The sequence below is a fragment of the Pelophylax lessonae genome (assembly GCF_965119305.1).
Source record: "Pelophylax lessonae genome assembly, chromosome: 6".
In the NCBI taxonomy this organism is placed as follows: Eukaryota; Metazoa; Chordata; class Amphibia; order Anura; family Ranidae; genus Pelophylax; species Pelophylax lessonae.
In genome coordinates this window covers 235,287,967-235,301,890 of record NC_138773.1, presented here as the reverse complement: position 1 = coordinate 235,301,890, position 13,924 = coordinate 235,287,967, and the positions used below count along the sequence as shown (strand labels likewise).

Here is a 13,924-nt window from a genome sequence, read left to right as displayed (position 1 = left end):
ATTACTGAGGAGTCAATCGGCTAATCTATGGGAATAGATCACCTGGAATCTCCACACACCCAGCATTTGAGCCCAGTTATATTTAATATAAGGTGAGCGCCCAATCACAAGGGGGTACACGAGTAGGAATAAGTTGTGACACCCTGGTCACCCACTTGGTTTTGGGATCACAGCCACACTCTGGTGGCTTGAGCACACACGAAAGACTGTTTTGCACTAATCATCACTGGATTTTATTGGACACTGTAATCGTCAATATATATATATATATATATATATATATATATATATATATATATATATATATATATATGCATTTTAAATATTTAATATATATTTATTCACTGTCAATTACTAATTATTTACTATTATCCTATAATGTATGGATTATCATATAGGAATAGAAACTATTGAGATATACTAGAGCACCCTAGCACATAGCACTTTCTTATAGCACTATTGTTTTTTTACACATCTCCAGGATTATATACAGCACAAATATTTCACCTCTTAAAGACGGATTTTACATAAGGAAATATTTTTAGAATTGGAATCCGTAGCTTGAGAGTTGCACGTATTCATTTACACACCATATCACTATTTTTATTTAGGTAGATTTTTATTTTGCGCAACACTTTTTTTTTATATTTAAAAGTGGAGTTACATTTTAAACATCTGTGGTGGACATCACAAATACAAAATTGGATTCAGATTGTACTAGCAGGAGGATTGTGGCAGTATGATGAGTGAGTAGAGCATGAAAATAGGCCAACAGACCCTATTTTAAAGATCTTAAAAGCACATAACATTTTACCAGTAACTAAGACATTCACTTTTAGTGCACCAACATATTGATTAATAAATCTAAACTCAGCTAGTTCATTTTGTAAAGAGATTCTGTACTCTTTTTAATATATACCTGTGCAAAATCAACCTATTAAAGTGTTCTAGTGTTTAAAAAAAATGTATTGTTTGCATGTATATATGTAAATTACACTGGCGGGCACTGCTACCTGGTGATCCTCTTATCTGATTAGGTATGGATGACTGAAAACAATAAACTGCCCACAGACTCTAATGATGACAAACATCCACATGCTCCTGGGTCTCCATAGGGTCTCCCATCCTTGTCCAGGCTGTGTAAATACCCTAATGGAGCTCAAAGCATCACTTTTTTTCAAGGCAAGAATGAGGTTGCCTCTTTCTAAAAAGAGAATGTAATTAGGTAAAGGGGATATGTGCCCTATTTATTCATGTGAAATATAATTATAAATGGTAAGTCCTCTTTTCAAAGAACATTATTAATTTTGGCAATAATTTTGCAATTAGTAGATGTAATAAAAACTCCCATTATACAATTGGATTTTTCTGTAGTGAATGGAATATTGAACTAGCACCTGTCGGAAGAATTCCTCCATCAGTAAGTCTGTCCACCTCTGATGCATATCCCACGTTTTTGCTGGATGACTGATGTCTGCAGCGTGAAGAATCAAGGACATTGCTTTCGATTTGTCTATTCTGTCAGATAAAGAGCACAGTTCAATTATTTGCTGAAATGGAACTCTGACAATGAAAGGAAATTTCTGGACGGCTCACCAAGAGTAATCTTAGTCTGCTTTATCTGCTAATTGCAAAATAATACAATGCACTGTTATAAATACTATGATAACACTGAATATCAAACAGTGAGGAGAGTTTCATTTCATTTTTGATTGACTCTTACCTCATTGATTTTCTTGGCTTTATTATTTCTAAGACATTGCATGCATCATTCATATTTTTATATTAATAACCTCAAATACAGACAAAGAATAATTGCAGACATAGTATATTTTTACATAGATACATTGTTCCAGCTTTGACTATGTATACAGTATATCATACCTGGGCAATCCTCTGGAAAGCTGGAAATCACTGAAGTAGGCACTACTCCAGTGGTCTCTACTTTCAAATCTATCTTCTTGGAACTACACAATCCCTCCTATTTATTGAATAGAGGTTAAGAGAGGGGTAGGTGATGGTAATACAAATCAAAAAAGTTGCCAAGAAAAAAGCATTGTTTCTCTAGCGCTCATTGACAGACGTAGTCCTCGGTGATACACCACCTTCGGGTTATGTTGCCTCCACAGGAGCAGGACTAGACAGGAAATTAAAAAGCTCTGGCCACACCCTAGGGGCAGTCCCAGAGGGTATATCCTCTCTCTCTCTGCCTCAGCAAATCAGTTATTTTCTGTCTAGTTAGGAGTAAGGACCTAGATACCTTGCTGGGATCTTAGGTCCTGGCAAGAATTTTTTCTTAAAGGATTTTTTAGACAGCTTTTTTTCTCCAGTGTTCCTGTGAGATCTTCAAGCAAGAAAGCTGAACTGGGCGACGGGCTGGATGTTGAGATCCGGTGGTCACCCCAGTTCAGCCTACGAGCGCGTGCAGGCCATAGCTCCGCGCTGGGTCGGCCGCGACAAAGTCCCATTAAAGGACTGTCCACGCGAGTTAAACGTCTCGCTGAAACGCCAAAGACCATGAGTCACGGCGTCCGTATCGGTCGACAGCCCTCCCGCCCCGGTGGAGAGGGGTACTGTCAGGAGTTGGTGCCCGCCTGGTTCCGGTATGGTGAGTAGTATGTTCCCCCTTTTCCCCTGACGGGTCTTGTGGTGAACGCGGGCCCCTCTCTGTATGGTAAGATAGAGTCCCTCTCTGTCCTATAACATGACACAGATCCTCCTACTTTGAGTGTGATTTTATGTGCAAAAAGCCAGGAGGCTTGGTTTGGGAGCTAACAATCTAATTGTATACATGTTAAAAAGATGTAATCTGTGGCATTCTGGGAAATCTTACGGTGTTAAGAATAAGCTACCTACCAGTCAGAAGCCACGGACATGTAGACTGCCTTCCTAATCAGATCTCCAGCTATTAGCAGGCCTCCCGAATGGCCATGCGGTCCGCCAGGGCCGGTACCGCCAACCACGCCATATCCCCATGCAGAGAGAGTGTTGTGTGCCCTGCAGCACACCGCTATTCAGTACAGGCCGCCGCCATTTTTTTTGCTGGATTGCACGAGCCGCCATTTTGGCGTAGCCTCGTGTCTCCAGCATGGGGGCGGCCATGTTTGAGGTGATCCAAACACCTCGTGGAGCTTGGGGGAGGCGCCGGAAGGCGTGCAGAGGGGCGGAGCCGCCTCCTTTCTTCCTGGGCAGCCAGCCAAAAGACTTCCTGTTTGTCAAGACAGCGCTGTAACCTGTTGCAGTTAAACTCTGAGCATCAAGTGGTGAGCCTGGGGGTCTATCTCTCTCTCTCTCTCTCGATCGATAGGGATCCCTAGCAGGTAACACTAAGGGGCTTTTGTGGCGCTGGGGGTCTGGAAAAAAAAAAAAAAAAAGTTTTTTATTTTTGAATTATATTATCCAGGAAGTGACTGGAATTATCATGGACCCTGCCACACATATTCCCCCACCTGTTTCCCTCGAGGGGGCCACGGGACCCGCCGGTGCACAGAGTATAGAGTCATTTACAGCAATTTTGGAGTCTATGGTGGCTCGGGTGGAGGCGGCCTGTCAGGGACGGGGGTCAAGGAAGCGACCCCCGCCTACCCCTATACTATCTGACACCTCTGACTCTGATTCAGAGATGGTCACTGCAGTTGCAGGTTCCTCTGCAAGGGCTGTTATCCCAGGTAAAGCCCCCTCAGACAGTGAGGAGGACGCTTCTTCTCCTGCTATAATTCAGGAAGAAGCATTGGTGGACGCACTAGTTGTGGCAGTGCAGGAAACCTTAAAACTTGAGGCTTTACCGGCAGAGGCAACTGAAACAGAGATTCCCTTTGGTACTAATAAGCCCATCAAAACGGTGAAGGTTTTTCCTGTACCTAAATGTTTCGGTAATCAGATTAAAGGAGAATGGGAGCATTCTAAACGTACCTTTACTATTTCCAAGCGTATTGCTAGACGCTATCCGTTTGAGGAATCCATCATTAAGAAATGGACGGTACCACCAGTGGTGGATCCACCTATTTCCAGGCTGAATAAAGCCACGGTTATTCCAGTGGAGGACACTTCGTCCTTTAAGGATCCGGTGGATCGAAAGATGGAAGCAGAGTCCCGCACCATCTTCTCTCTGATAGGGTCAGCATTTAGACCAGTAATTGTTATTGGTCTAGTTTCCCAGACACTTACGGAATGGGCGAAAATGGTACGCCAAGATCTTAGGGGAAAAGATATTCCCCAGGAGACATCTGATTTGATGGAACAGATTATACAAGGGCTACAGTTTATCTGTGACGCAGCCTTGGACACTACTCCCTTATTAGGGCATGCATCTAAGTCAGCGGTGATCCTCAGACGTGTGCTGTGGTTAAAATGCTGGTCAGCTGACCTAGGTTCCAAAAAGACCTTGACTAATCTCCCTTTTCAGGGGAATCGTCTATTTGGGCCCAACCTAGATTAAATCATTAAGGATGCCACTGGGGGCAAGAGCACTTTTTTGCCACAGGCTGCTAAAGCTAAGGGACCTCGCAACAAGCGAGGACCTTTCTTTACCGCCCATAAAGGGCGCCCAGCTGGTACTAGCGGGAAAGGCAAGACTCCTCCAGGAGGGTTCAAGAAGGGCTGGTCGGACAAGCAAAGGACCAACCCAGCCAAACCCGAAGCAAAGGAGTACACAGCCTGAAGGTGCGCCCCCACCCGGTTTCAGGGTGGGGGGACGTTTTCACCGGTATTCAGGACATTAGATCGAGCATCAACCACTACTACCGGTGCGATTCTTCCCTTCCAACATTTAAGTACTACAGGAAGCGGTAGTTACCGTTCCCTGAATAGATCTTTTCCTTTACCTTTTCCTAAGATTAGTCCCGATACCTCACAGGAATCGGATCTGGTTGACCAGATAGGCCAAGTAGCCTCTAGTCGGGTGACTTCGGTCCCTGAGGTTCAACCAGAAAAGATCACCTTTCCTGATAACTATCAGGTATCTGATAAATGTGTGGGAACAGAAAACGACCAGACTTTCTCGGATGGTCGGGGCCAGATACCTCTAGGGACGCCTGGTTCAGATTCTATCAGCGCCAGTGGTCCTAGAAATTCTAGGCTGGCCTCCTCAAGCCGGCCTGGCCGACTTGGACATGTTAGTCGTAGACGTTCCGTGGGAACTTCGTCTCAGGGAGTGTCTGTGGTCTCAAGGACCAATTTACCATCATGCTTTACAGTCGCTGGGTTTAATGGCCTGGCCATTGAGACCCAAGTACTGAAGGACAGAGGTTTGTCTACTTCAGTCATTCCTACCCTTATTAAAGCAAGGAAAGCGACTTCCAGCAAAGTCTATTATCACACATGGAAGACTTATATTGCGTGGTGCGAATCTTTAGGATTTCCTCCACGTACCTATTCGGTGACTCGAATATTGGCCTTTTTGCAACAAGGGGTTGAGCAGAAGCTAGCCTTGAGCACCATCAAGGGTCAAGTTTCAGCATTAGCAATCTTCTTTCAGAAGCCTTTAGCTACCAAATCCTTGGTGCGGAATTTCATCCAGGGGGTGCGGCACCTGGCTCCTCCAGTCCGCGCGCCCTTACCGCCCTGGGATCTTAATTTGGTTTTGTCGGTTCTACAGAAACCTCCCTTTGAAAACATCAGGGAGATTCCCTTGCTTACTTTATCCCAGAAGGTGGCCTTCTTGGTGGCTATTACTTCTGCTCGCAGGGTGTCAGAACTGGCTGCATTATCATGCCAGTCCCCATACCTAGTGATTCATAGGGATAAGGTAGTACTTCATCCTAAGCCATCTTTTCTTCCTAAGGTGGTTTCAGATTTTCATCTGAATGAAGATATTGTACTACCTTCCTTGTGTCCTCAGCCCAAGCATCATCGGGAACATGCGTTGCATTCCTTAGATGTGGTTCGGGCAATCAGGGTATACCTGAAAGCTACGGAATCTTTCCGTAAGACGGATTCACTTTTTGTGATCACGGATGGCCCCAGAAAGGGTTTGCCTGCATCTGCCGCGACCATTGCCAAATGGATTAGACAAACGGTGGTACAGGCTTATTCTATTAAGGGTCAGAGTCCTCCGTTCCCTGTTAGGGCGCACTCCACTCGAGCGCTCAGTACTTCCTGGGCCTTTCGCCATCAGGCGTCAGTGGTCCAGGTATGTAAGGCGGCCACCTGGTCGTCGGTACATACCTTTACAAAATTCTATAAAATTGATGTGACGGCATCGGCGGATGCCTCATTTGGCCGCAAGGTTTTGCAGGCCACAATTTGAGGAGACCGGTGGTCTACCTCGAGGGTTTTTTTCTGTTTGAAAAATTTCTTTTTTGTTGAGTCTCATCATTAAGGATGAGCATTGTAAACTTCTAGTTGGCACCGGTTGGGCCTTCTAGATTGGGATTTGATTTCATTTTCCCACCCCTCAGTTGTGATACTGCTCTGGGACGTCCCGAAGGTGGTGTATCACCGAGGACTACGTCTGTCAATGAGCGCTAGAGAAAAATGGATTTTTGTAAAATCTTACCGTAAAATCCTTTTCTCTTAGCTCATTGACAGACGTAGTCCCCGCCCCTCTGTTTTTTGAGTTGGGTTAAAATCTCTAAAGACTGCTTTTTCACATAACTGATTTGCTGAGGCAGAGAGAGAGAGGATATACCCTCTGGGACTGCCCCTAGGGTGTGGCCAGAGCTTTTTAATTTCCTGTCTAGTCCTGCTCCTGTGGAGGCAACATAACCCGAAGGTGGTGTATCACCGAGGACTACGTCTGTCAATGAGCTAAGAGAAAAGGATTTTACGGTAAGATTTTACAAAAATCTATTTTTTGCCTCATCAACACCTGCTTTAACCCCTTGGACCCCACACAAGCATTCCCATTCATTTAAATGAGTTGCAATTGGTGGGCATAGAGAGGGTATAATGCCTGCCACAGCTGCAAAAAAAAAAAAAAAAAAGCATACTATGATTTACTAATGGCAAATAGACTGTGCACTTTGGAAAGTGCAGTTGCTGTTTTTTTAATTCCCTTGCATGTGATTGGGTATTCTTTGAAAAGTGAAGCCTTACCTCATTTACTAAGCTTTGGAGCAGCTGCAGACTTTGCAAAGTTCAGTCTATTTGCCTTTAGTATATCAACCCCTATGTCTCTAGCTGCCACCTCAACTGACCCATCTGCACATCGGAGACATCAGTCCCAGCCATCCTCTGTGGACAACTGCTCTCCTGGAATGACAGGAACTATTTTGTTCCTCCTGTACTTCCTGGCCAGTGAACTTGCCATTCCTGGGGACAGCCGGTAGGCTAGACTTGCTTGGCTTATAAGAATGGTGACTGCTATAGGTGATGTTAAACTAAGCTTTATTACCTGACCACTCATACAGAAGCGACAGTTACAGTACACTGGTTTTGACACAATTGTTTTATTTGTGTGATACACAAGATATAATGTCCAGTACATATTTAGTCCAGACAGTAAAAACACATTTGGTATTGCTATACTTGGAAGGAATAGCAGAATGTGTTTTGGGTTGTGCTGTGTGTGAGAAGAGAGTGGTGCCAATCTCAGTGCAGTAAGTTAAGAAGTAACATTTTATTGTAATTAAAAACACTCACATATAGTACTGTGAAGCAGATAAGACTGTAAAGGATACAGTCCTGACGGCAAGCAGGTTCCGGTTCTCATGGCGCTCCGACCGTTCCGGGGGTGTCCAGAGCTTTAGGTGCGGAGAGTAGAGTTGAGCCGACACCTGGATGTCTGTGTTCGGCGGGTTCAGCCGAACTTGGAAAAATAAGTCCGGGTCCGTGTCCCGGACTTTTTTCGAACTTTACCCGGACACCGAACCCCATTGAAGTCAATGGGGACCCGAACTTTCAGGCACTAAAATGGCTCTAAAAAACAAATGAAAAAGGCTAGAGTGCTGCAAATGGCAGCAAAATGTAGTTAAGAGCATGGCAAGTGCTCTTAAAAAAATCCCCTTTAAATTTGTAATTTTTAAATAGCAGATTAGAACAGCACTCTGTAGTAAAATATAGCTGAACACTGCACACAACAGACTGATAAAATATATTTTCCCAAGTCATCCTCCAGGACGGTCACATGAGAGATGGCTCCTCCTCCTACAGGAAACACAAGCATAGTTAAGTTTAAAAGGCCGCCTCCCAGGCTGCCCCACAGTTCTTGTGTTTCCTGTCCTGCTTATGCAAGCATGGTCCTTAAAACATCCCCTGTTTGTTATTTTATTTCCCCTATCCTGGGCAGGCGTCCTGGGATACCTCCTCTTTCCACCAGCTTGGGCCGATAAGACTATCAGGCAGGCTGGTGCCTGTAATAGGGGCGAAGGAGGAGGACTTCCTAGGGGGAGGAGGGGGTCAGGAAGATACCCCCTTCTCTCTCTTCCTTATTGAGGCAGACAGACAGCTGGAGACCTGAGGCCAGGTGATTTCCAGAGATCCAGCCTTAATAGCTTACCTTGCTCCAAGGGGACTGAGGAGAAGCCGACCTAGGAGGGGACCATGCGGCCAGCCGGAGGCCGTACTGAGCCGCACGCCATTCCCCTGAAAGAGGTCTTTTCCACGCTGGGCTCCCGGTGGAGTAACCAGCGTATAATGCAGCAGCCAGCGTCGCCGCTGTCGCGGCGGAAGTGACGCAACTAAAATGGCGCCGCCACCGGAAGTAGGGCGGCGGCCATTTTAGAAATGGGCAAAAGCGCAGGAAATGAGGGAAAAAGCGCCAAACGAGTCCCGGGCGGGAAATTTGGTTTTAAAAGGCGCCGAACTCATTCATACAAGCGGGCTATACTTGGTCACGTCAGGCTGCTGCAGAACTCCTTCCCTCCAGGCGGTCCTAATGGCGGAGGACCAGTCCCTACTACCAGAGGCTGTTGCTTGCGGCCCCAGCCTGAGTATGGTAAGTGGAGGGAAGGGGTAGAGCAGGGGACAACTCCATCACTCACCGGGCCCCCCCCCCCCTCCCAAAAAAAAAAAATGGGGGGGGGGAGTCGGTGGTAGGTCCCTTTTAAGGGGGGTAAAAGGGTGAGGGGGTAAGCACTCCTGAGGGACGGGCGATAATGGGCTTTTGTCTCTCTCTGCTCTCCCCTTCTACAGCTCAAACCCGCAGAGGCTACAGAAACAGCGGCTAAACCTAAGAAGAAGTACTGCCGCATCTGCGGGGCAAAAATCTCAACGGATTTAAACAAACTATTATGCCCCAAGTGCATTAAGAAAGTTATCGGTGAAGAATCCAAACCGCTAGGGAAAGATTTCATTGATTTCAAGAAAGAAGTCTCATCCACGCTAAAAGCACTACAATCGTCCATAGATGGGATGAGACAGGCGGACCAACCATCCACGTCAGGATACCGCACAAAAACGACAAGAGTTCAAACGGTCTCTAGGGCAGTGGAAGAATCCTCAGATTCAGACTCCCAAGATGAGGAAGGAGAACTCCTAGGAGACAGCTCGGATTCAGAAGGGCATGACAGTGGGGTTCAAGAAAAAGTGACCAGACACCTATTCCCATCGGAAGAGACGGAGGAACTTCTAAAGGCAATATATGTAACAGAAGACCTACAAGAAGTGGAAGAAACAAGATCAGTAAGAGACCGACTATATAGAGGACTTCAGGTGCCGAAGACGCGTACCTTTCCAGTCCACCATTCCCTAGAAGGAATCATCAAGAAAGAATGGGAATGTCCTGAAAACAAACTCTTTTTCCCGAAGGCTTTGAAAAAGAGATTCCCCTTTGATGAAGCAGTGGAGGTTTGGGCCAAATGCCCAAAAATTGACGCACCCCTAGCCAAAGTATCAAAAAAGTCGGACCTGTCCTTCGAAGACATGGGCCACTTAAAAGACCCGATGGATAAGAAAATCGACGTGACGCTTCGGAGGGCTTATGAAGCAGGGGCAGCATCCTTCCAGCCTAGTATGGCCAATACCTGTGTGGCTAGGAATGTGTCATTCTGGCTCGAACAGCTTAGGGGACAACTGGAAAAGGTCCCGGGGAGCGAAGAAGCTCAGGATTCCCTACTCTTAATAGAGAAGGGGGTGGCCTACATGGCAGACGCAGCAGCAGAAGGAGTACGAATCGCAGCCAGAACTACGGGCCTGGTAAACTCTGCAAGAAGAGCCCTCTGGCTTAAAACCTGGGAGGGGGATTATGCGTCTAGGAATAAACTGTGTGGTATCCCCTTCGATGGGAAGCTACTTTTTGGCCAGGAACTGGACAAGGTCCTGGAAAGGTCAGCAGACAAATCAAAAGGATTCCCCGCCAAGAAGAAGGAAAAACAGAAAAAGTTTTTTCGTCGCCCAAGAGGCGACACACAACCCAAAGGGGGAAAACCCAATACCCAGAAGAAGTGGGTATACAATAAAGGCAGGGGTAGACCAAACAACCTCTTCCAGAACAACAGCAGCAATGTCGGCAAGCCCCAGTGACGCCAGAAGGCCGGTGGGGGGGAAACTGAGATTTTTCTTTCCCCAATGGGAAGAATTCTGCACCAATCATTTCATAGTGAATATCATCAAGGAAGGTTACAAGATAGAGTTTGTAACAAATCCTCCCCACAAATTTCGGGTAACCTCTCTACCAGGAACACCTCCGGCAAAGGAAGCCTGGGATATATCTATATCAAACCTACTACAGGAGGAGGTAATAAAGGAGATACCCTTAGCGCATCAGGGGGAGGGGTTTTTCTCGAGTCTTTTTAAGACAAAAACCTTCAGGCAAACATCGCCTAATCCTGAACCTCAAGGACCTCAACCGAAGAGTAAGGTACAGAAGATTCAAGATGGAGTCCATCTTCTCAGTGAGGACGCTACTTCCCGAAGATGCTTTCTTGGTAACACTAGATCTCCAAGACGCTTACCTACATGTGCCCATACACATAAAACATCAAAAGTTTCTGAGGTTCGCAACCAAGTTGGGGTCAAGGGTGCGTCTTTTTCAGTTCCAGGCACTCCCATTTGGAATCTCCTCGGCACCAAGAATCTTTACCAAGATCATGGCAGAGGTGGTCCAGGTCCTCCGAGTAAAAGGGGTCCAGATTATTCCCTACTTGGACGATTTCCTGATATACGGCAAGTCAGAGGCAGAAGTGCTGGGAAGTCTCAGAACAACAGAGGACTTCCTAACATCTCTGGGGTGGGTGATCAACACCCAGAAATCAAACAGAGTCCCTTCACAAGAGACAGTGTTCCTGGGTTACCGAATCAACACAGTAACACAAAAAATCCTGTTACCAGAGAACAAGATTGTGAAGCTTCAAGAAGCTACAAGACGCCTGATAGACCTACGACAGATATCAAGAAGAGAAACTATGATGGTCCTAGGCCTCATGTCATCAGCCATCCCTGCAGTGCAGTGGGCTCAATTCCACATGAGACCCCTACAGAGACATCTTTTGAGTCACTGGAATGGGAAGACCGCGGAGCTGGACGGTTTAATAAAGATCCCACAATTGGTAAAAAAGTCGCTAACCTGGTGGCTAAAGGGAGACTTATTATCTCAAGGGAGACTCTGGATGCCGACAGTACAGATCAGAATAACGACGGACGCAAGCCTCTTCGGTTGGGGAGCCCACATAGGACACCAGGTAAGACAAGGAACCTGGTGCCACTCTGGGGAGGAAGTATCCTCAAACATGAGGGAACTGGCGGCCGTAAGAGAGGCACTGATAGGATTCCAACAAGAGACAAAAGGGAAACATGTCCAAATTCAGTCAGACAACATGACGACAGTCTCTTACATCAACCACCAAGGTGGTACACGCTCAAAGCCCCTGATGAGAATAGCGCAGGAAATCCTATCGGAAGCGGAAGCAAACCTCTTATCCATTTCGGCAGTGCATATAAAGGGATCAGCAAATGTACTGGCAGATCTACTGAGCAGAAAGCAACTGGATCCAGCAGAGTGGGAACTAAATCAACAGGTTTTCAATCTGCTGGTACAAAAGTGGGGCACACCGGAGGTGGACCTGTTCGCCACAGCGAACAACAGAAAAGTAAGGTCATTCTTCTCCCTACACAAGGAAAGAGAAGCGCTGGGCATAGATGCCCTAGCATTTCCCTGGAACTTTCGCCTGGCATACGCATTTCCACCGATACAACTGATTCCAAGGACTATCAGGAAAATCCATCAAGAAGGGACGAGGGTAATACTGGTGGCACCCTTCTGGCCAAAACGAGCTTGGTTCTCCCCGCTGTGGAAAATGGCGGAGGAGGAACCCTGGATGTTACCAGCTCAGGAAGACCTTCTGGCTCAAAAGGGAGCGCATCACCCCTCCAGTCAGACGCTACAACTAGCGGCATGGATCCTGAACGGAGCATACTATTAAATAAAGGACTTTCTACAAGAGTCACGGAAGTACTGCTCCAGAGCAGAAAACCTGTAACCAGGAGGATCTACAACAGGATATGGAAGACGTACAGACTTAAGATGGAGCACAGCAACAAAAATCTAAAAGACATTAGCACGGTGCTAGAATTTTTCCTGGACGGAGCAGACAAGGGCCTGGCTTTAAGTACCCTTAAAGTACAGGCAGCAGCACTGTCGATTTTCCTGGAAAAACCTATAGGAGAAGATCCTTTAGTGAAGAGATTCTTCAAATCTATACAAAGGTCCAAGCCTAGTAAAAATCTTAGCTTAGCCCCATGGGATCTAACATTAGTACTTCAGGCACTCACCAAAGCCCCTTTCGAACCATTGGAGGAATCCAACTTGAAGAATCTTACTCTGAAAGCGGCCTTTCTTGTGGCAATTACATCAGCTAGAAGGGTGAGTGACCTACAGGCTCTATCCATGAAGGAGCCTTTCCTAAAGATTTTTCCGGACAAACTAATCTTGAGGACGGATCCTCTTTTCCTTCCGAAGGTATCATCTGATTTCCATCGGACGCAAGAGGTAGTCCTTCCGTCATTCTGTCAAAATCCAACCTCACCAGGTGAGGAAGTTTTTTCTACACTAGATGTCAAGAGGTGTATCTTGCACTACATAGAAGCTACCAGGGAAATCAGGAAATCAGCTAACTTATTTGTCCTGTTTGGAGGTACTCAGAAAGGTGAAGCAGCTTCTAAATCACCCATAGCCAGGTGGATCAGGATGGCCATCCACACCGCCTACACAGGACAAAACAAAAGTTTACCAGCCGGCATCAAAGCTCATTCCACCCGAGCAATATCAACATCTTGGGCAGAAAAGGCTGGGGCCTCAGCAGAACAAATCTGCAAGGCAGCCACTTGGGCATGTGATTCGACATTTGTCAAACACTACAGGGTCGACCTGGTCTCCGCCCAGGATCTATCCTTCGGTCGCAAAGTGCTCCAGGCAGTAGTCCCACCCTAGGTATGCATCGTTGGGGTCTCATGTGACCGTCCTGGAGGATGACTTGGGAAAGAATAAGTTATTACCTGATAACTCCCTTTCCAGGAATCCTCCAGGACGGTGGACCCCCACCCTATTAACAAATTGTATGCTTAGAATTTATAGTTTGAGCTAGTCGCTTAAGCAGGCCAGTTCATCTTTTTACAACTGTGGGGCAGCCTGGGAGGCGGCCTTTTAAACTTAACTATGCTTGTGTTTCCTGTAGGAGGAGGAGCCATCTCTCATGTGACCGTCCTGGAGGATTCCTGGAAAGGGAGTTATCAGGTAATAACTTATTCTTTTTTCTCCCTCCTCCTCCTCAGTGGGCTCAAGTGAGGGCAAAAAGATTGTTCACTGCACCACCCCCCACACAGCAAAATCGATGTAGATCGCTAACGGACGATTGTTCTGTCCTGTGTCTCCTCATCTCTCCCTGCCTAATCTCTCTCTCCCTAAAATGCTCAAATATCTTTCCCTGCCTACACTCCGACCTGTCCCTGCATTCTTTTCAGCACAATGTTGTTTTACCCTGTCTGTCCCTAATCAGCAGCAGCCAGCACCGTTCTGTGTGCTCTCTCCCTACACTACAGCAGACTGACA

The 13,924-nt window shown here is 46.4% G+C and overlaps 1 protein-coding gene across 2 annotated transcripts in view; it reads right to left on the bottom strand.

The window, feature by feature from the left end:
- Nucleotides 1–13,924, bottom strand: part of PDE1A (phosphodiesterase 1A) — a 430,190-nt gene that overhangs the window by 62,617 nt on the left and 353,649 nt on the right. For both annotated transcript variants that reach the window (XM_082262401.1, XM_082262402.1), the window contains exon 10: nucleotides 1,398–1,518. In XM_082262401.1, coding sequence (XP_082118527.1) covers nucleotides 1,398–1,518 — 121 coding nt within the window. The remainder of the gene's footprint in view (nucleotides 1–1,397; nucleotides 1,519–13,924) is intronic.